General features: G+C 44.4%; 1 protein-coding gene across 2 annotated transcripts in view; it reads right to left on the bottom strand.

The window, feature by feature from the left end:
- Positions 1-20735, bottom strand: part of GMDS (GDP-mannose 4,6-dehydratase) — a 422539-nt gene that overhangs the window by 268609 nt on the left and 133195 nt on the right. For both annotated transcript variants that reach the window (XM_044424558.1, XM_044424560.1), the window contains exon 7: positions 3262-3389. In XM_044424558.1, coding sequence (XP_044280493.1) covers positions 3262-3389 — 128 coding nt within the window. The remainder of the gene's footprint in view (positions 1-3261; positions 3390-20735) is intronic.

Raw genomic sequence — 20735 nt, 5'->3', positions numbered from 1 at the left:
ACTACCACCATGCATTTTGCAAAAACCCAGGGAGCAGTTGAGAGTGTGAATGGAGAACTGGAATGTCTCCTTCCCAATTTGGAGACAACTGTGGTCTATGGAGCTGTGGAAATAGGTGTCCCTGAGGTTGATGGAGGTGAACCAGTCTCCCTGCTGCAGTAGGCGGAGGATATCCTGCAGGGTGACCATTCTGAATGTTCTTGGTGTGATGAACCAATTGATGTCTCTGAGGTCCAGGACTGGTCTGCATCCTCCACTCCACTTTGGTACCATGAACTCTCAAGAGTAAAAACCTCTAGAAGGTTGGGGTGGACTCTGTCAATAGCCCCCTTGGACAGTAATGTGTTGATCTCTGGCAGTAGTGTTGGAGACAGAAGCATGCCTCTTATGGCACCACGAGGTGGGGAGGGTATAAAACTCAATCCTGTCACCTCTTTCAACAATGGACAAGACCCATGAGTCTTTACTTCCTATGTGGGGAGGAATTGGTGAGGTGACCAATAAAGATGGTGTGGGGAGGATGGCCACCAGTAGGGGTAGTCAGCACCAGTGCTTGGTCTTCTCTGAGTGTTTTTGTGCCTGCCTGAAGCAGGCAGAGGGGTTGTATCTCTTTTACTAAGGGACAGATTGGAGCCCATGAGAGTGGTTGGCATATGTGTACGTCCGCTCTTAGAGGAAAGAGGCCCCAAACCACTTACGTGACCTAGGTGCTGGAAGTCTGGTGGTGGACCATGCTTTTTGGATGGAGTCCATCTGGTTGTCTGTGCATTGAAGAGACCTCAATGTGGGAGCACATCTCGAGGAAATCCCACTCAACAGAGCCAGGATTGTCTCTGGGTGGCTACAACACCCATCATGACCTTGGCATCACAGTCTGCATGATATCTGGATGTGACAATGTGGTACCCGGAAAGGCTTTGGAGGCCTCAGTGTGGAGAGGGAGGACATGTCCCACAAATTGTCTGGCAGGTACTAACACATAGTGCCAATTTTGTCCCATAAAAGATAACTGGTTTTGGGCTGTAGTGGCTTCATATTGGAGACTTGGAGGCCGAGGGACAAGGCTGTGTAAATGCATCTCACCAAGCAGTCCAGTTGGCACCCCATGTGATTGACCAGTGCTAAGTGTTCATGTTGTGATGTTCCCTGCACCAACTTGACCATCACAGAATTCAGCTTTGGGTGCTGGAAAAAAAATGGAGTGTCCTTTCCTAGCATCTGGTACATTGACACCACTCTCCTGGATGTGTTGAAGGAGCCAAAGAAGACTTCTAGGATTGCTTGACCATGTGGAGCATGGGTGGCAGGAAAGGGATGGCCACAGGCATTGAGTCTTCTGAATCAAGGGCATTGAAGACTGACTTGGCAAGACTGGTGCTGTTGCTGCTCATTCTCTAGTTCCAGCTCTGAGTCTGTCCTGCATATCAAGATGTTCTCTCCTCCAAGGGGGATGCTGGGTCTTAGGCAAAGTTGTCCAGGGACAACTTCAATGCCTATCTGCCATCAAGGTCTGGTGGCAGCCAGGTATCAGGGAGTGGTGTTGGCTTGGTGCCAAAGTGTGTTGTCAACCAGGAATTGAGGAGTGTCACTGGCTCAATGCTAAGCAGTGGCAGTTGGTGGCATCAACAATTGATGTTGGCTCAGTCCCAATGTCAGTGGCACTTGGTGTCAATGTCTCAGAACTGTTCAACTTGGTACCAATGCCCTGTGTCAATCCAGTACCATGGGTCACAGCCACCATCGAAGATCCGGATCCATATCCAGAGTGGAAGGATGTTGGTGACCAGCTGAGGCCTGGTCCCACTCAGTAAGGGGAGAGTGGGATCACTCTGGGTGTCCCCTGGCCTCCAAGCATGGCACTGAGGTTGGCATGGTGGGGTGCTCTGGTGTCGAGCTGCTCTCCAACAGTGATGGTGTCGGTCTTGCAGGAGTGACCGGCGAGTATGTGAGTTAGTTACCAGGGTACTGGAGTTGGCTCCCAAAAGCACCATCTCCTAGGTGTGGAGGTCTGCGATGACTAGGGGTTTGGTGACCTGACAGGTTGCGCTCCTGGCTTCCTTCCCAGCGTAATGGTAGAGCCCTCCTTCAGCTCCAGAGATTGGGAACAATTGGCAGGTGAGGGGGTGGGATGATCTGGGTCGCTGGTCAACCAGAGCTCATGTGGCACCTCTTCTTTGTTTGCCATCCTTTGAGTACTTTGCAGCTTTCCTGGCTGCTTGGTTGCCTAGAGAATGGGTCTGTCACAGTTGTCATGGCTTGGCTGGGGGTTCTCTTGCCTTCTTTTCCAGGAAGAGTCCATGATCTGAAGGCTCTTCTTCTTCCAGAGTTCAGCCTTGAGCAAATCAGTCTGGTGTCTCCAGGTATGCTTTGTGAAGGCCTTGCAGTGAGCACAGGGCTCCACGACATGTCCCTCGTCCAGACAAAGGAGGCAAAGGAAATGGCTGTCGGATGAGGCAGCCTGCCATTGCAGGCAGCACAGCTCCTAAAAGCCACCAAGGATGCCACAAAGGTGGAAGGTAGAAAAGGGAGAGACAGCAACCTGGGAGAAGACACAGGGACTGGTGGATAGGAAAACAGGTAGAAAAATGTATTTTGTAGAAGTTTTTTTTAAGTGAAAGAGTGAAGAAATGCGTTCATTGAGGCAGGAACAGGGAAAGAGAGGGGTTTGTTTTAGGCAAAGAAGAGAAAAATGAGAGAAAAGAATGTTATATTTTCAAGTGGAAGGAAGAAAAATGTTTCCTGATCTAAGTGTGATGGCAGTCAAAAATGAACTAAGATGATGGGTGGGAGCCTCTTCCCACAATCCTGAGAAAAGGAAGGGGAGGGCTCCTGTCCATTGAACACTTAGCTATGGAAGCTTCCTGACAGTAGGCTCTGCGCATGGAGACCATGAAAAGAACCAAAATGACTTTCCAATAGCTGACAGGGCATTGCTTTCTCTTATCCTTTTAAGATGACATCAAAATGCAGTTAGGTGTGAAAGCTTCAACTGTATTTGAAGTATCTGTCTGCTATGTTTCACACAAAAACATAAAAAGAATTTATGGGGTAGAGAATAGATACTTAATGCATTCTGGTTTCCAAATGAATTTAGCAAGGAGCATAACACTGAAGATATGTTGTTTATTTTCAGGTTATACTTAATAGAGCCTCCTGTGTTACTTCCCTAGATGGAGACAATTGCTTGGTTCAGAGGTATCCCTGCAAGTCACATATTTTCTTTAAAGCTCCTACAGTAAAGGCATTTCACCAACAGCATACCTCAACATAGTCCTTGGCATGACCCCAGTCTCTCTTGGCATCCAGATTGCCCAAGCTGAAACATTCCAGCTGTCCCAGGTGGATCTTAGCGACAGAACGGCTAATTTTTCGCGTCACAAAGTTAGCCCCTAAAATAAAGAGAAAGACAGCATAAGGAGATGACAAACTGTCTGGTAACTGTCTGATAACTGATCCTAAGAAATAAAAGTTATGGTGATTTCTTTCAGCCTTCCCACCTCCTCCTATCAATCACATACATTCTGCCACATTTATCACTTCTGCAAGCAAAAAAGTGCCAACATATATGTCACATTAGTTATACTTTCTCATCAAGTATCTTTCTTTGAAACCTTAAACACCCTTAATCTAAAGCTTCAGCATTCAGTTTAGGCAAAAGGCCAAGAAAAATAAACTCAAGGGAAAGTTTCTGAAAACAAAATACAAAAACAAAATCTTAACCCAAACATTTAAGAACAAACATGGACCTTCATATAAGTTCAAAGTGAAATACAGATTTGTATGCTAAAACATTAAGCAACAAAAACAAGCTCCTACTTGCCTGTAAATTGTTCTACGGTCACCTGTGGAATTACACATGTGTGAGCAGAGCACCTTTCATAATTCTCAACAGTACAGGAACAAGGTACTCTTATCTTTCATTCAGCTGAAGCTCAAACACACTGAAATGAAGAAGTATCTGTTGGATAGTCCAAAATTTACCAAGCTTAGACTTCAGAAATGGTGGTGATTAGACTGCTTCTCAAAAAAGCTAACCTAGAACCTTAAGATTTGAATATCTATAGAAAACATTGTCTTCCTGGCAAAGTGTTCAAGCAGATGGTTGTCAGCCAATTCAAATCATTCTTGGAGGTAAAGCAGGTTGCTTACCTGTAACTGATGTTCTTTGAGTGGCCATCTGCGCAGTCACACATATGGATTCTGCGCCTGCGCAGTGCCTATGGACGGAAGATTGATAGCTAACAGTTAGTGGGAGCTAACTCCGTTCCCCTCTCCCCGCCCCGTATTATATATGGAGCGGAGTGTCCGCCATTTTCCAGTCTTTGATAGACCAGACGTTCGCTCTCTAGAGAAAAAAATTCTAAACTAAGGGAAAAAAACGTTGTATGTACCGATAACAAGTTAAGAAATGTAATGTAGGTACCAAGAATAAAAAGTAGTATGGTACCGATAACAAGTTCCACCCATCGACACCGAGCGGGGTGGGTGGGTGGGTTGTGTGACTGCACAGATGGCCACTCAAAAAACATCAGTTACAGGTAAGCAACCTGCTTTTCTTCATTGTGGCCTCTGTGCATCACACATATGGGTAGATTAGCAAGCTTACCCTGACTGGAGGAGGGGAGGTGCCATCAACGAAAAACAGCTGAAAGGAAGGTTCTGCCAAAGGAACAGTCCTGTCTAGCACGGACGTCCAGATGATAATGCTTAGCGAACGTGCATGGAGTGGCCCAGGTGGCCGCCCTGCAGACATCGTCAATCAGGACCCCTGCCGCAAAGACTGAAGAAGCAGCTACTGCTCATGTAGAATGACCCCTTGGGGTTGTAGGTAAGTCAATCTTAGCTAACTGGAAGGACAAAGTTATAGTGTGAACTATCTATTTGGAAAGTCTTTGAGGGGTAACAGGAGAACCTTGGTCCTGCTCCGAGTATTTAACAAAGAGCCGACTGGAGCGACAAATGGATTCAGTCCTTGATCTACAAAAGGCTAGGCAGCGTCGTACGTCGAGCGTGTGCAAGGATCTCTCGATTGGATTCGATGGAGATGGAAAAAAAGCAGGTAAAACGACCTCTTGACTCATATGGAAAGTAGTAGCCACTTTCGGTAGAAAGGAAGGATCCATTCATAGAACAACTTTCTCTCTATGGAAATTTGAATAGGGAGCTTCTACCCTGAAGGCACAGAGCTCACTAGCTCTTCGAGCTGATGTAACCACTACAAGAAAAGCTGCCTTCCAGGAAACAAGGCGCAAATCAACAGTCGCCAAAGGCTCAAATGGGGGTCTTGTTAGTGCCTGTAATACCACTGAAAGACTCCAAGTAGGCATAACTGGTCTGATCGCTGGATGAAGGTTATGCAGTCCTTTAAGGAATCTTTTTATCAATGGTTGGGAAAAAATGGAGGATCCCTGAATTGTACCACGATAGTAAGAAATTGCCGCCATGTACACTTTCATGGAAGAAGGTTTAAGTCCTAAATGGTGGAGTTCTAAGAGAAACTGAAGAATATTCTCTATGGATGCTGAATATGGGAGAAACGAACAAGACTCTGCAAAGGTAGAGAATCGTCTCTACTTAGCTGCGTATGACTTTCGGTTTATGATCTTAATGCAGATTCGAGAATGCTTTGAATTTCCGGGTGTAAAGCCGTCAATCCCGATGGGAAACTTGTTGAATCCAATGAAGGAGGGAAAGGCAACGGATTCGAAGCCTCAATCCGAGTGACTGATTCGGGGATATGATCCGTAGAAGAGTTAAACGTCATCGGTACCGAATCAGCAGCAAATGTTATCGAATCTGCCATGCTGTTAGTTTCAGCGATGGCAGATCTGGCTGATGAACTGTGCCCTCTCACTGAGTTATTAGATATGGAACAGTCGGAAGTTGGAGGTATTCGTCGTGAGATATTCGAAGAAGTGTTGAAAACCATGTTTGGCATGGCCACCATGGAGTTATCATAGTCCTGTGGCCCCGTTGTGGGCTATCTTTGATATTATTCTCATAATGAGGGGAACTGGAGGGAAAGCGTAAAAGCTCATATTGTCCCAGGGGATCATAAAAGTATCCCCTGATGATCCTTGTCCGATTCCCGCTCTCGAATAAAAGTTTTTGCATACCCTGTTCTGCTGGGTAGTGAACAAGTCCATGTCCGGATGTCCCCAACAATGGAAGAGTTGGTCGCATATCTGTTGATCCAGCTCCCATTCATGGGATGTCGACATTTGTCTGTTTAGAAGATCGGCCTTGACATTGTCCGAACTGGCTAGATGTACTGCTACTAAAGCAATGTCTCTCGGGATGCACCAATTCCATATCCGCATCAATAGCTGAGCCAGAGTAGAAGACTTCGTCTCGCCTTGTTTGTTCAGATAAAAGACTGTAGCGAAGTTGTCCAAAGCTATCTGAACTACTCGATGCCAAAGAACGTCCTCGAACGATCATAGAGCCTTGAATACTGCCAGAAGTTCCAGGAAATTGATATGATTCCTGGACTCCTGTCGATTCTAAACACCTTGAGTGCATAAACTGGAGCACAGAGCTCCCCATCCAAGCAGAGATGCATCAGTACCGAGAGTCACTGTAGGGCACCGAGGTCGGAACAGAACTCCAACGTTTAAGTTGGCTGGGACTGTCCACCATATCAAAGATTGTAGAACGGAGGACGGGAGCCAAATCAACTTCGTAGGAAAGTCCTTTTGTGGTCGAAACATCTTGTTAAAGAAGAGCTGAAGGGGGCGAAGCCGAAGCCTGGCATGTGGAATGACGGCAACCGACGCAGCCATGTGTCCCAAGAGTCTTTGGATAGATTGGGCAGGAACCGTCCCTTCTCGTCGCATTCGATGGATGTGTCGAGCAAGAGTGTGCTGTCTGTCTTGTGGAAGGAATGCCTTCGCCACCGTAGAATTCAGATGGGCTCCAATGAAATTGATCATCTGCGCAGGAACAAGAGAGGATTTCTTGTGGTTAATGCAAAGTCCAAGATCCTGCAGCAGGGTGCAGGTCATATTTATAGAGGAAAAAAGTCCTTCTCTGGTCTGAGAAACCAATAACCAATCATCAAGGTAGGGGTATCTTTGAACACTACATAGTCGGAGGTATGCGCAGACTGGAGCCATGTACTTCGTAAAGACCCTCGGGGCGGTAGCCAGCCCAAACAGGAGCACCATGAATTCGAAGATTTCAGAAGCAACAGGAAAACGGAGGAAACGCCTATGACACGGACGGATTGAAATGTGAAAATAGGCATCCCTCAAGTCCAATGAGGCGAACCAGTCCTCTCTCCCCAGCAACGGTAAAATATTCTGAAGGGTGGTAATCCAAAATTTCTTTGGTGTTATAAATTTGTTAATAGTTCTTAGGTCCAATATTGGCCAGAGACCCCCATCCCGTTTCGGGACCGTAAAGTATCTAGAATAGAATCCGTGGAGTCCTTCAGGTAGAGACAAGCGATGAACCACTCCTTTAGAAAGCAGCTGATGAACGTCATCTAACAACACCGGTGAGCATGGAGTAAACTGGATTGGACTTGATGGAGGAACGATGTCGAATTCTATTCGATATCCGTGCTGAATGATGGATAACACCCACCGATCAGATGTGATGGACTCCCAAATGGGGAGTTGGCCTTTCAGCCGGTCCCCAAATGAGAGGGGGAAGGGTGGGATTGGGAGTAGAGGAAAGGTTCGCCCACCCCGTCAGCGCTGGCACTTATCCCTGTCAAAACGGCAGTGGCCTTGTTGGAATTGCTGGGGCGGTTGTTGTCTGCGGCGTTGTTGGCAGTGCTGTGGCTGTTGTCGGGGCTGGTATTGCTGTCGGTATTGTGGATGGGTCCACGACCACTTACATCGAGGCTGAGGCTGTAGTTCCATACGACGAGCCGTCATCCTAGACTTGTGGATCTTCTTCAACTTGTGGTCAGTCTTTGCATTGAAGAGGCTGGACCTGACAAAGGGCATCTCCTCGATTCTCCTCTTCATCTCCTCCGGGAAGTTGCAGTTACGCAACGAAGCATGCCTCCAGGGATATGGCACCGACTAAGGCCCTCGAATCGGTGTCCACATGGTGTCTGGCTGTGGAGAGCTGTTGTATTGCGACCTGCATGGCCTCCTTTATGAAAACCTGTGCGAGGTCGCCTTGGTTGTCTGGGAGAGCGGCAATGATGTTGTCCAGGCGCTGCATTATAAAATATTGGTAGCGCGCCAATGTCGTCTCATAATTGGAGATTCGGAGGCCGAGTCCAGAAGCTGCATAGACTCGGCATGTGAGGGAGTCGATCTTCCTCCCTTCCTTGTCACGGGGAGCGGTGTGACCCCATGACTCCCAGCCCTGAGAAGACTCCACCACGACCGAGTTCAGTCTAGGGTGATGTAGAAGGAACAGAATGTCCTCCTCCTGAATCTGATACATGGCTTCATATCTCCTTGATGTCAGTTGAGGGTGAGCCGGAAGGTCCCATGGCTGGGTCATCGCTTGGTGCAGAGTTGTGATGAGCGGCAAAGTGATGGAGGTCGATTGTTCACCCCAGACCACATCGTAGAACTGATCGGTGCTGGGACCAGGCTGTTGCTGGCCCTCGATCTCCAGCGACCGAACCAGCCTCGACATCAACTCTGCAAAAGAGATGTGTGGCTCTTCTGGTGATCCGGGGCCTTGAGATGTGACCGCAACATCGGGTGAAGTCGAATCGACCTCGGACTCATCCGAGTCCACCCAATAAGGGGCTGGGATGCTGGAGGAAGAATCTCCTGGCGACACTGATCTACCGCTCTCCCTAGACAGTGCTGGTGGAGCATCTCTCGGAGTCGAGGGATGGAAGCGATCCCGAGGAGCTGGCGGAGAAGGCTGGTCTCGAGCGGCTGGGTAATAGCCAACGGATTGGTAGTCACCCCATCTTGGAACAGAAGAATACTGGGAGTGGTACCAGTCATTGGATTGGGCATCTGAAGATCGACTTCTATGGCTCCTCGGAGGAGACATTCCAGCTTCGGTATCCAACCACACAGGAGGCATAGGTGTGGGAGACCTAGCCCTCGGCAGAGAATCTTGTATCTCGCCGTCAGAAATCGAACCTCGGGGTGGATCCTGGTGTAGTTGTGGTTCAGTTCCTGTACAGCGTGGAGAGCCCGGAGGAGTAACCCTCATAGCCGCCTGAATGGTTGGACCTGAGGGTGTTGGTACTGCAACAGCAGTCGGGACCAAGGACACCGCCGAACCCGAGTGTCGATGTTTGGTATACTTGGTTTTTTTCGGTTTCTTAACCGGCTTTTCGGCCTTGTCCTTCTTGGCCTTCTTATGAACAGACGGCTTTTCAGGGCTGCTGTGTTTCTCTTTTCCCGCTGCTTTTTTGGCAGGGAAACAGGCTGATCGCCCATGATGGGAGCATCTTCGTCAGAGGGTGTGAGGGCGGAGCGGTAGAGGAAGAAGCCAGGCACTGCAGTGGAGCAGTCGGAGTTGGACAGTGGTCAGGTACAGCCGAAGTTGAAGCGGGCTTAGCCACCAGCCGGTCCGATTGTAGGAGAGCCTGGTCCCACAAGAGTTTATGCAGGCGATTCTCCCTGTTCTTCCTAGCCTGCTTCGAGAAGGCCAAACAGTGGCCACATTTGTCCGTCCTATGACCTTCCCCAAAACAGAGGAGGCACAGGTCATGCAGGTCCACCGTGGGCATCTTACAGCTGCACTCTACGCACTTGCAGAACGTTGCTCGTTGTGCCATCGTGGAAAAAGAAGAAAGAAGATAGTGCAGAGGGAGTAGATAACATTTTTGGTTTTGTTTTTTTTAGAAAACAAGAAGAAGAGGAACGAAGAGACTAACAGGAATGCTAATAAGAGCAATAAGGACGAGGGAATACTTACTTGGAAAAGAGAAAGAGAAATCGCCAAAGCGGAGAAGAACGAGTAACGACCTTAGCAAGAGTGAAAGTGGCACAAGGCACAATGAACGGTGGTTACAAAGACTGGAAAATGGCGGACACTCTGCTCCATAGATAATATGGGGGGGGGAGCGGAGTTTCCTGCCAAAACCGTTAGCTATCAATCTTCTGGCCATAGGCACTGTACAGGCGCAGAACCCATATGTGTAATGCACAGAGGCCACAACGAAGAAATTCATTTTCTAGAGTTATTTTAACCCAGGCTCAGGTCTAGTTTTAAAACTGAAATTGCCTTGGTTACCTTGTGGGATGTCTTTTCCTGGAAAAAAAGACAAGGGGACTGTATCTCAATTATTTAAACCTCGCTATGGCCTTTGATATCACTGACTATACTATTCTTCTGGGGTTAGGGTTAGGGTTAGAGGGATAGGCTGGGGTTTGGAAGCCTTATTTTGCAAAAGTTCTGCTGCTCCTTGGATGGTGGATTGCTGGAGATTTCTGCCTAACCCTTTGCAACCTGTGTTATGAAGTCCACAGGGTTTCAGCTGGTTGCCCATGCTGTTAAATTTCCAGATGACACTGCTGGGTGAGGTCATCTGGAGATTTGTCTGAGGTGTCATCAATATGAGGGCAACATGCATATATATCACTCTTTTTTCCTGGATTTGATAAAAAATGAAAATAAAGAGGGATTCAACTGGGCTTTCTGCAAAAAATTGAATTTGAAAACTTGCAGAAAAAATTCCATTACAAATTATAATTTGCATACTGCTTTTTAAATCAGGAAATTTTTCAGTTTGCATCAGAAAATGTTCTGATGCCCTCATCAAGCATTAGACTAGGAAACTATTTTTTTTCTTTTTCTGTTTACATATATTTAGCATACAGCAAAAATGAAGGTTTGACCCTATTCGCAATGAGTATTTGAAATGTTTGAAGAAGAAACCTAAAACATACTTAATGTGTGCTAAATGTTACATGCTGTAAAAATATGGAATAATAGTAAAAAAAATTAAGTTACTAGTATGCACTTCCCTTATATTGTTTACATTTCAGGAAAAATTAAGGTAGAAAAAACTGCTGACACTAACTGATTTTAGCAGACCAAAGAACTGTGCATGGTATGCTGATATCCACTCATCTATCTGAACAGAGTTCAACTTTCTTGCACTAAGTTGCTAGCGCACCTTTAATTTCATTACTTATGAGCTCCATTCTACCATGAGACATTTTTCAGTAGTAGCTATGTATCTACATATCTATATATACTCTTATACATTTCCTAGGAATAATCACCGGGAAGCCATTTATTGCAACTTTGAAATTGCCAAGATTAATATTTTATTTACAGTTCTTATCTGTTTTTACTAATGAATGCATGAAATGGAAAAAATTCTGTGTCAAAATAAAGAACTGGATTTTTTTTCTACACAGCATCACAGGGAAAAAGGCAGCAGGTGACTGAAATTAGTGCCTGGCTGAGGTGCTGATCAGAATGAGTGTCAGTAAACTGAGTCAGTCTAGACAAGAGGGTAGTTCATCTGCGCAACTGAGTGGCACCTGACTTGTTCTTTAGGGCTTTGCACTCTGCCAGAGACATTTCTCTCTCTCTCCTTCTGAAGGCAGAGGCTGATATTCTAACTCAGACCTTTATTGTGGTAATGCAAGCCAGCTTGGCTGACTTTAAAGTACAAATTAAGTGTATTTCAGAAAAGAGTAACAAACAAAACAAGAATAGTTAGAATTTTATCTAATCAGACCATTCAGGAAATGTGGTCTCATGAGCTGATCCTCCAGACTAAGGGATATTGCTCCCAAACTCAAATTGTCAAAACTCTGCCTTTAAGATGGCTCTTGTTGCTTCAGATCCAACCACACAGAGCATCTGACAGTCCTTAGTTAATCCTCCCTTTCCAAATGCTCTCTCACCCTGCAATGAGTTATACCAATTCCCCCCTCCCTCTCCTTAACAGGCTTGCCAAGTTTTCCTACAGTATCTAAGGCTGATTTTCTTCCTCTTTCTCGTCTATCAGTGATTCATTTGTCTGGGCATTTCAACTGCAGAGTCTCTCACCTCCTCCTCCTCCGAATCAAGAATGTATTCCTACATCCCTTGAAAACTCCTTTGCTACAGCAATAAGTCAAATCTCTGCCCTTACTCCAATAGATCAAACACACAGTTTGGTGGGACTCATCCATCCAACAGATCACTACTGGCACAGGTGTCCTCAGTAGCCAGAAGTACCCTTTATCAGTTTTTGCTGATAAACTTATGACATGTTTTCTAAGGAAACCCACTGTGTTAGCTTACACCAGGGGTCCTCAAACTTTTTCACCAGGGGGCCAGTTGAAAGGTGCCGGTGCTGGGCATGGGCTGGAAAGGTGGTGCTGGCGGTGCATGCGGGCCGGGGGCAGGGGCGGTGTGGACAGGCACAGGTGCGGGGCGCAAGACGAGACAAGGTGAGGCAAGGCTTGGGCAGGGCAGGCATGCACTGCGAGGCGGGCGCACGAGGCAGCGGCTTGCTCGCTTGGAGATCATGTTCTCCAAGTGAGCAAATGCTGCCCCCCCTACGTGGGGGGTGAGGTGGGCGGCGGCGTGCGTGCACATGGGCACGGTACAAATGGGCATGGCAGGTCGGATCCAGCCCCCAAGCTGTAGTTTGAGGAACCATGGCTTACACTATCAGCATACCTCTAGAGTTCATTTATGGTAGCAATATGTTAATACTGTAAGGAGACAAGCAGTGTTGTGTACTGCCCAAGAAATATAAACAATGTCTTAATTTACACAAGAATTTTATTATAAACCTTCCTGAAATTATAAATTTCTGCTTTAAAATCTTGCATGAATGTTCTTGTCATCTCACAGCATTTTTCACTGCAATTTATAAATCGAGTTGCAGGAGAAAGCACTTTCCAGCAATTGTTTTCCTCTTCCAAAGAAAGTAAAAATATACAATCTTGAGTTTCAGACTGCAGTAACCTAGCATGTGAATCTAATAGCTTTCAGCACCCATGTGTTTTATCAGCAATGAGTGCAGTAATAATCATAGAGACTGCAGTGAGTTTTAGTGCTTTGACCTACTAGGCAGTATCATTAAAGCTCCCATTCCACAATGATGATCTCTTGGGGGAACATTAAGTTTGGAGGAATAGTTCAATGCAAGGCACTGCTAGAAGGCTGCAAATTGCATAATTGCATGATAGTTAATATATTCCCACCTGCAGACCCTAACAATATAATTAAACATGTCAGGGGTTTACAGAAAATAAACAAACAGTAGAAGAAAAGATACTTTTTCATTCTCTCCAAATAATAATACTATACACTATTACTAAACTCATTCTCTAGAATGATTATTCTTATGGTATAATCCACACAAAATTGCACAAACCACACAAAAGAGTGGCATATGAAATGAAGTACCCTGGAAAAGGGCATAGATAGAATCCTGAAGCACTCTACTAAATATTTTGTTGCTGCTGTTGCTTGTAAACAGCTACTGTGTTTATCCACAGTTTTCAGACACTTTTTATAGTTAATTTTCAGCCTTAAAATGATAACCAATCAGGAAGACAAAACATATGCAGTAATACCAGGGGTCAGTTGAAGTTCTGACCACTTTCCCAAGTTCTGACAAATTCAGGATTTAAGATAAAATGGGAGGATAAATTACCAAGATGGCTTTCACCCATGGAAGCTTTTCTGTATCCAAACACATTGAATTTTGAAGGGATTATAAGATATGATGATGTTTTAGAATAGGATGGAGGCCTGAAATTGAATCAAGAAACACAAGAACAGGGATCTAATATCTCTTGGTGGCATAAGGTGCAGATACAATCGAGATATGCTAAAGACTATAAACGTGGGGTTTTTATAAGGACTTAACAGCATTTGACCAAGTGATGCCTAAATCAGTTGAGAAAATGATTAAAATATTATATGACTTCTTACTTGACAGGAAAATGGAAGATGAACAGGATAAGGAAACTATGATAACGTGGACACAAAATGTTGGATACAATATTGAATTAGAAAAGTGGCAAAAGCTGTGGGAGAGAAATATTAAGGTAATATTAGCAACTTCGTATAAAGAAAACTTGTATAAAATGTTTTACAGATGGTATCTGTCACCAAATCGATTAGTTAAGATGCTTCCAAATATGTCAAATGGATGTTGGAAATGTAAACATAAATTGGGTACTTTTTATCATATGTGGTGGACTTGCGATAATGTGAAAAACTATTGGATTAAAATATATAAATGGCTCGAGGAAATGTTACAAAAATCCTTAGTTTTTAAACCTGAAGTTTTTTTATTAGGCATTATACCGGAGGACATTAGTAAACAAGAAATGAATTTGATTTTACATGTAATCACTGCGGCGAAGATTGCATTCGCTCAACACTGGAAAAGTAAGGAACTACCCACCAATGAACTGATTCTAAAACAGATTCTGGACTGTGCAGAAATGGATAGATTGACTTTATCACTGAAGGAGAAAGAAGATACTGACTTCTATCAAACTTGGGACTCTTTTTATTATTGGCTAGAGAAACAGGACTTGGCTTAGATTTAAATACGTTTTTAAGTTATCATAAATGGAAAAAGAAGGGTGTGGGGGCTGACCCAGCGGGCTCATTGTTTTTGATGATGGATGTTGTTTGTAGTTTCCTTTTGTTGTTTTTTTTAGGATTATAATTTCAAATAAAACTTATTTTTTTAAAAATAAAAAAGATAAAATGGGAGGGCTCTGCTTTTGGTACCCTTGAGGAACATGGCCTACCAGACTACCACATAAGTCCTCTCAGTGCTGGCGCACTGCCTGTAGAATCCTTCCCATTGCCTCTTTCCCATGGTGTTTTCATCAGGCTAAGTTAAAGACATCTATTTGCATAATCTGTAGGTGTATGGGCAAGTGATTTATATGATTTCAGGAGATATGGTGATGTTTTTCTATATACTATTGAGTATTTATAATCTTAGATGCAGTGTTCAATGTGTCGTATAATTTTGATATAAGTTTGACTATATGATATAGGTTTCTAGCTACCCTGAACTCATTGCTAGGAAGTTTAGGAATTAAAATGAAATAAGTAACTGGAAATATACAGTGCTGGGCAGTGTAAACCCATGGTTGCTGGATGGCCATAGGAATCTTTGGATTCTCAGTGAAAAGGACAGAAAAGCACTACAGCATCACTGCCAGGTATCTACACTCAAATCTTCCCACACAGCAGCCTGCATAGAAAGAACCACCTGAACTGACCCTCGGAGTTCATATGGCAGAGCTCAAAGAAGGGCTTTTAGGGGCAATCCAGGGTAAAAGGAGGGGAGGAGATTAGTGACACCAAGATACAACATTTCCTGAAGTGCCTTAGTCATTCCTGTTCTAAAATGGTTCTGCAGAACCTTGAGCTGTTTCTCTCTGTATTCAGGATTTATGTTTCTCATACCTTAGACACTCTCTCACACACAAATACAACAGGCCAGGCTAGGAAGCAGAACATTTAGAGCAACCTTTCTATGCAGTGCAATGTAGGACTGGGATGCACACAATACGTACTTAGATTATTTAAATTTTTAGGAAGTCAATAAACACTCTTCCTCCTCTCCCATGTTCTTGTTCTCTCCCTGCTCCTCCAATTTTTCTCATTCTGTCTCTGTCCTTTCCAGAAGAAAATCACAACCCCACCCCACCCCACATAGTTAAGCTTACAAAAAAAAAAAAAAAGCTTCTACAGTTTGTGGTTATCTGTTTGAGCTGATGAGGCTGAAGTTTTATTTAGGCAGTGTTAAGCATGACAATATACAAGGAAAATGTCATGCCTGATTGACTGTACCACTTTAAGATCAGCGAGCCAATGCCTTATTTACCCAGCAACTCTGGCAAAAGCAACATTAGTTGAATTGAAGGTACACAAAACTTCAACAAGCACATTTGAGGAATTTTAGGTTTTGAAAAACAGATCATTTGCAGCTTGCTTTTTTTAGCAACACTGTAGGTGCAACATTTTGGCAGGTGCTCATCAGCAAAGGTCCTTTAAAATAAGGGTATTATTGCTACCTTTCACTATAATGTTCATAGAGTAGTGCTGAAGTGGGAGCCATGTTCGTGCCCCAAGATTTTAAGTGCTTATATGCCACCTATTTTGCTAACAGCATCCCTAGGCAGCTCAAGAACCCCCAAGAAGCTTGTGCTCAAAGGCATAGCCCTAAGACTAGCTGGGAGGAGAGAGCAAGGTTGGTAACTACAAGAATATGATGGATTTTTGCTGACTAATCATAGTCTCTATTTCTAAAGAGGTAAAGAAAGTGCCTGATCTATCCCTCTGTACCTGTTCACTGTGGGAAGCATGAGTTTCCCAAAGTCCTGGTAATCGTTGGACAGGTGTTTGACTGCTTCTTGATTACTTTAACTATTGTTTCACAGTGCTACATGACCACAAGCATGTCTGCTTTCTGTGGATCTTCGACTGTGCTTGATGAGGTAAATTCCAGGCATCTTGGGACAATGGCTTGTAGGGTTGTTTTGCCTAATCTTTCTTACCAGGAAATGTCTGACCTTTTCTGTGTTAGAATTCCAGCACTCAATCTTAACTCATATTGCTAGCCCAGGATAGGTCCGTCTTCCCAAACTCAAGCCTATTCAACATGGCACATGGCCTGAAAGCCCATTCTGGTCTGGGAGCTTCTTGTTATGGCACTAATATTGATATATACACATGTTACACTGGCAAAGTAAAGCAGAAGAAGAGGATGAAACTTTTGAAAAACAAATTCCCAATGTTTCATGGAGGCATAATGTAGTAGTTATGGGGCATTTCAATTTTTCTGATATCTGTTGGGGAGACAATTTCTGCCAAACATGATCTGGCCGCTCCAAGAAATTCCTAGCAACTTGTTGCTAGTAACTTCCCCTACAGAAAGTGGAGGAAGGAACCAGAGGAATAGTTATCCTTGACTTGACTCTAACTAACAGGGAAGATTTAGTGGACAAAGTGGCAGTTACCATGCTATACTTGAATTTTTTATTCTAAAGGAGGCAATACAAAAGTGTAGCCAAACATGTGACCTGGAATTGTTGCAGATCACAAGCTGAGTATGAGTCAACAATGTGATATAGCTGCAAAATGACTAGACGATACTAAAACAGGGGCAGTGGCCACAACTGAGGAGCAGGCACTCTGGATCCAGAAGAAGCTAGACAGCCTATGAAAGTGGGTAGGAGATAACAGGATGGTGTTTGATGTGGATAAGTGCAAAGTCTTGCACTTGGGGCACAGGAATGGGTGTCATAAGTACAGGTTAGGGGACAAGTGGCTGGAGAGCAGAACTTGTGAAAGGGATCTGGGATAGTGCTTGACTGCAGGCTAAACATGAGTCAGCAGTACAACATGGTAGTCAAGAGGGCGAACGTCACCCTTGGTTGATAGCCAGAAGCATGGCTTCTAGATCAAGAGAGGTATTACTACCACTCTATATGACTCTGGTGCACCCGCAACTGGAGTGTCGTGTTCAGTTCTGGGCCCCTCATTACAGGAAGGATATAGCCAGGTTAGAGTCAGTGCAGCGTAGGGCCACAAGGATGGTGGCTGAATTGCAAGGAAATCCATATGAGGCGAGACTGAGGGAACTGGGTCTTTTCAGCCTGGAGGAGACTCAGAGGGGACCTGTTGGTGACATAAAGGTATGTGAGGGGGTGTCACACAGAGGTGGGTAGGGACCTCCCCTGCAGAGGAGGGCAGGATGTGCTCCAATGGAGCAAAGGTCAGGGAACCAAGGTTCAATTTGGATGCCAGGAAGTACTTCCTGACAGTTAGGACCCTGAGGGTATGGAATGGGCTTCCATGGGAGGTGGTTGAGGACCCATTGGTGAGGGTGTTCAAGGATAGGACATGTCGTTGGCGGAGCCAGGATTAGACTAGATGGCTCAAGAGGCCCCTTCTGACTCACTCTATGTTTCTATGTTTTCTAGGCTGCATTAATAGAAGTCTCACTTTCAAATCCCGTGAAGTACTAGTTCAGCACTGATTAGGCCTCATCTGAAGCATTCATCTAGTTCTGGGCACCACAGTTCAGAAAGATGCAGGAATACTGGAAAGGGTTCATAGGAGGGCAATAAGGATGATTTGGGTGCTGGAAACAAGGCCCCATGACTACAGATGGAAAGAACTGGGCTTAGTTCTTAGCTTTGAAAAGAGTAGTCCGAGGAGCTATGATAGCATTCTTCAAGTACTTGTAACACAGGAAGAGGTCAGGATCTCCCAGAATGCAGGTCATAGAGTAACAGGCTCAGGTTAAGGTAAAGGTTTCCCCTTGGCATTAAGTCAGGGGTCTCAAACTCGCAGCCCGTGGACCAATTGCCGGGACGGGCGGGGCACAGGGGAGGGACCCTGCGGCCTTCAAAGCGCCGGTGGCGCCCAGGCCAGCCACGGGATGAGCGACCCACCACCACTGCAGTGGTGGAATACTTGATGCGGCCCAGCCTCACCCAGACTCTACTTCCAGCGGCCCCCAGGTAAGTTGAGTTTGGGACCCCTGCATTAAGTCCAGTCATGCCTGACTCTAGGGGGCAGTGCTCATCTCTATTTCCTAGCTGAGGGAGCCAGTGTTTGTCCACAGACAGTCTCCATGATCATGTGGTCGGCATGACTAAACACCGAAGTGCACGGAATGCTGTTACCTGCCCACCGAAGTGGTGCCTTTTTATCTACTTGCATTTGCATGTTTTCAAGCTGCAAGGTTGGCAGGAGCTGGGACGGAGCAACAGGAACTCACTCCATTGTGCAGATTTGAACCGGCGACCTTTCGATCTACCAGCCCAGCAGCACAGCGGTTTAAACCACTGCGCCACCTGCAGTCCCAGGTTACAGGAAGCTAAATTCAAATTGAACATCAGGAAGAACTTCCTGACTGTTAGAGCAATATGACCAATGAAACCAGTTACACTCTGGACACATTCAAGATGCAGTTAACTTGGAATCCTGCACTAAGCAGGGGGTTGGCTCCATCCAACACTAGTATTCTGTGATTGTTGAATGCACCTAACCACCAGCGTCAGACATATTTGAGACACATCAAAGAAGTAATAGATGGAAATGGCACTTATAGGAGTCACGTGGCAGAAATTAGTAGGAATTTCAGCCTGACCTTTTACTGTACAATATTATCCAACAGAAAAGCGTAGTTGTATATTACAACAGAAGCATTTCACAAGAAGAAAAGCCCAGACCTTCATGAGAAATAAAGACCAAGCACCATTTTCCAGTCCAAACGTATTGAGGATGGAGAGAGACTGAGAGTAAACAGATGCCCCAGCTGTCCTGCGGTGAACTTTTTCCTTACAGGGTAGCTTGATCACCTCAAGAATATTATTCTGAAATATATGTTGACATTGGTAGCCTTCACAGACAACTTTTTACAGCTTTTGTTATTATAAGTATAGTGACAATCAAGAAGCTATGCAATGCCAATTTCTGTAACTTATTATACAAAGCAGCTTTTATATGAAGAAATTACTGGCATGAAGCCATGTCAAAGAAAGAAAAGCACAGTTATGAACCACCCATAATCTGAATGTTTCTGTTGTTCTCATTACTTTAAAGCAGGAAAAGTCTTTTGATCCAAGCTGTCATTTGTCAGGGAATGGGGACAAGACAAATGACAGTAAAACAACGCAATTAGATTTCCTACTTCTACAATGTCTTACCTGACTCCCAGAACACATTTTTTTCTGTTATTCATCCTTGCCATGTTAAAGTAAACTAATAGGTTACCCAGAAACAGATAAGTATAATCAGTCTTATAAATGGTATATTTTCACCAAAGGACAGTCAATGGCTATACCTCCCCTATAATTACCGTTCCTTAAAAATCATTCATTCTTTAAATAATTTATACAACTTTTGATGGTAGTACGGCTGATGGACTACTAATTATTTACCAGAGTCCTTAAAGCAATATACTATTACTAAAGATGGAGACTACTGTAGTTCTTTTTGTTTTACTATACAGTATACAAACCATTATATCATCTAATTTTCCCTATATTTCTTTGACATTTTTACTTTTTGTTTCCCTCCAGATACTCATTGCTTTACACTCCTTTCTAAAAATTTAGTTTGAAGTTGAAGAAGAGCTTTTCTTTGAGAATGGCAATAATGACTGATCCAAGGGAAGGGCTGTTCACTAACAAATAGAAGCACACATGGGCTTTTTATAAAGTCTACTGATATTTCTGTACTCACTTTTGCTTTCTCCACAGCAAGCAGAACCCTAAACCCTGATAACCCATTTATACTGCCACTCCACCCAGACTCAACTACGACTTTCTAGACTCACCTTCCTGAACTCATATCTTTTGGACTTCAACTCCTATCAACCCCAGCCATCATAGTTAATGATCAGAAATACTGGAAACCGTGGTCAAAAACATCTGGAGGGCCACAGGTTAGGGAAATTGCTTTAGCGAGCACTCATCAATGTTTCCAACATGATGAAACATGCCATAGAATATCTGGAATGATATTCTGAAGCCAGTTGTCTGGTCACCTGAGGAGTGTGCTTTTTAAAATTTTGTTCCTAAGTGTGTGTTTTTAGCCCTCACACCAAATAAAACTTTGTTGAAATTTGTGATGAGTCTTGAATATAATGCTGCTCTTCACAAGCTTTTCATTTCCCAGAATCTTGTACCACTTGCTATAGACTTCTACATTATCATGAAAGAGAATGCTAAGCACCAAAGTACGCATTGTCCAGGACTGCACCAAGTCAGTCCTATAGGTGTAAAAATTGAATTCTTGACATTGACATATAGCCTCAGGTTGTGAGGATGAGCAAAAGTAAGGAAATTACCTGC

Source organism: Varanus komodoensis, unplaced genomic scaffold, assembly GCF_004798865.1.
Source record: "Varanus komodoensis strain SLA01 unplaced genomic scaffold, ASM479886v1 scaffold14_3, whole genome shotgun sequence".
In the NCBI taxonomy this organism is placed as follows: Eukaryota; Metazoa; Chordata; class Lepidosauria; order Squamata; family Varanidae; genus Varanus; species Varanus komodoensis.
The sequence above is the reverse complement of the archived record's forward strand: the minus strand, read 5'-3'. Positions and strand labels throughout refer to the sequence as shown.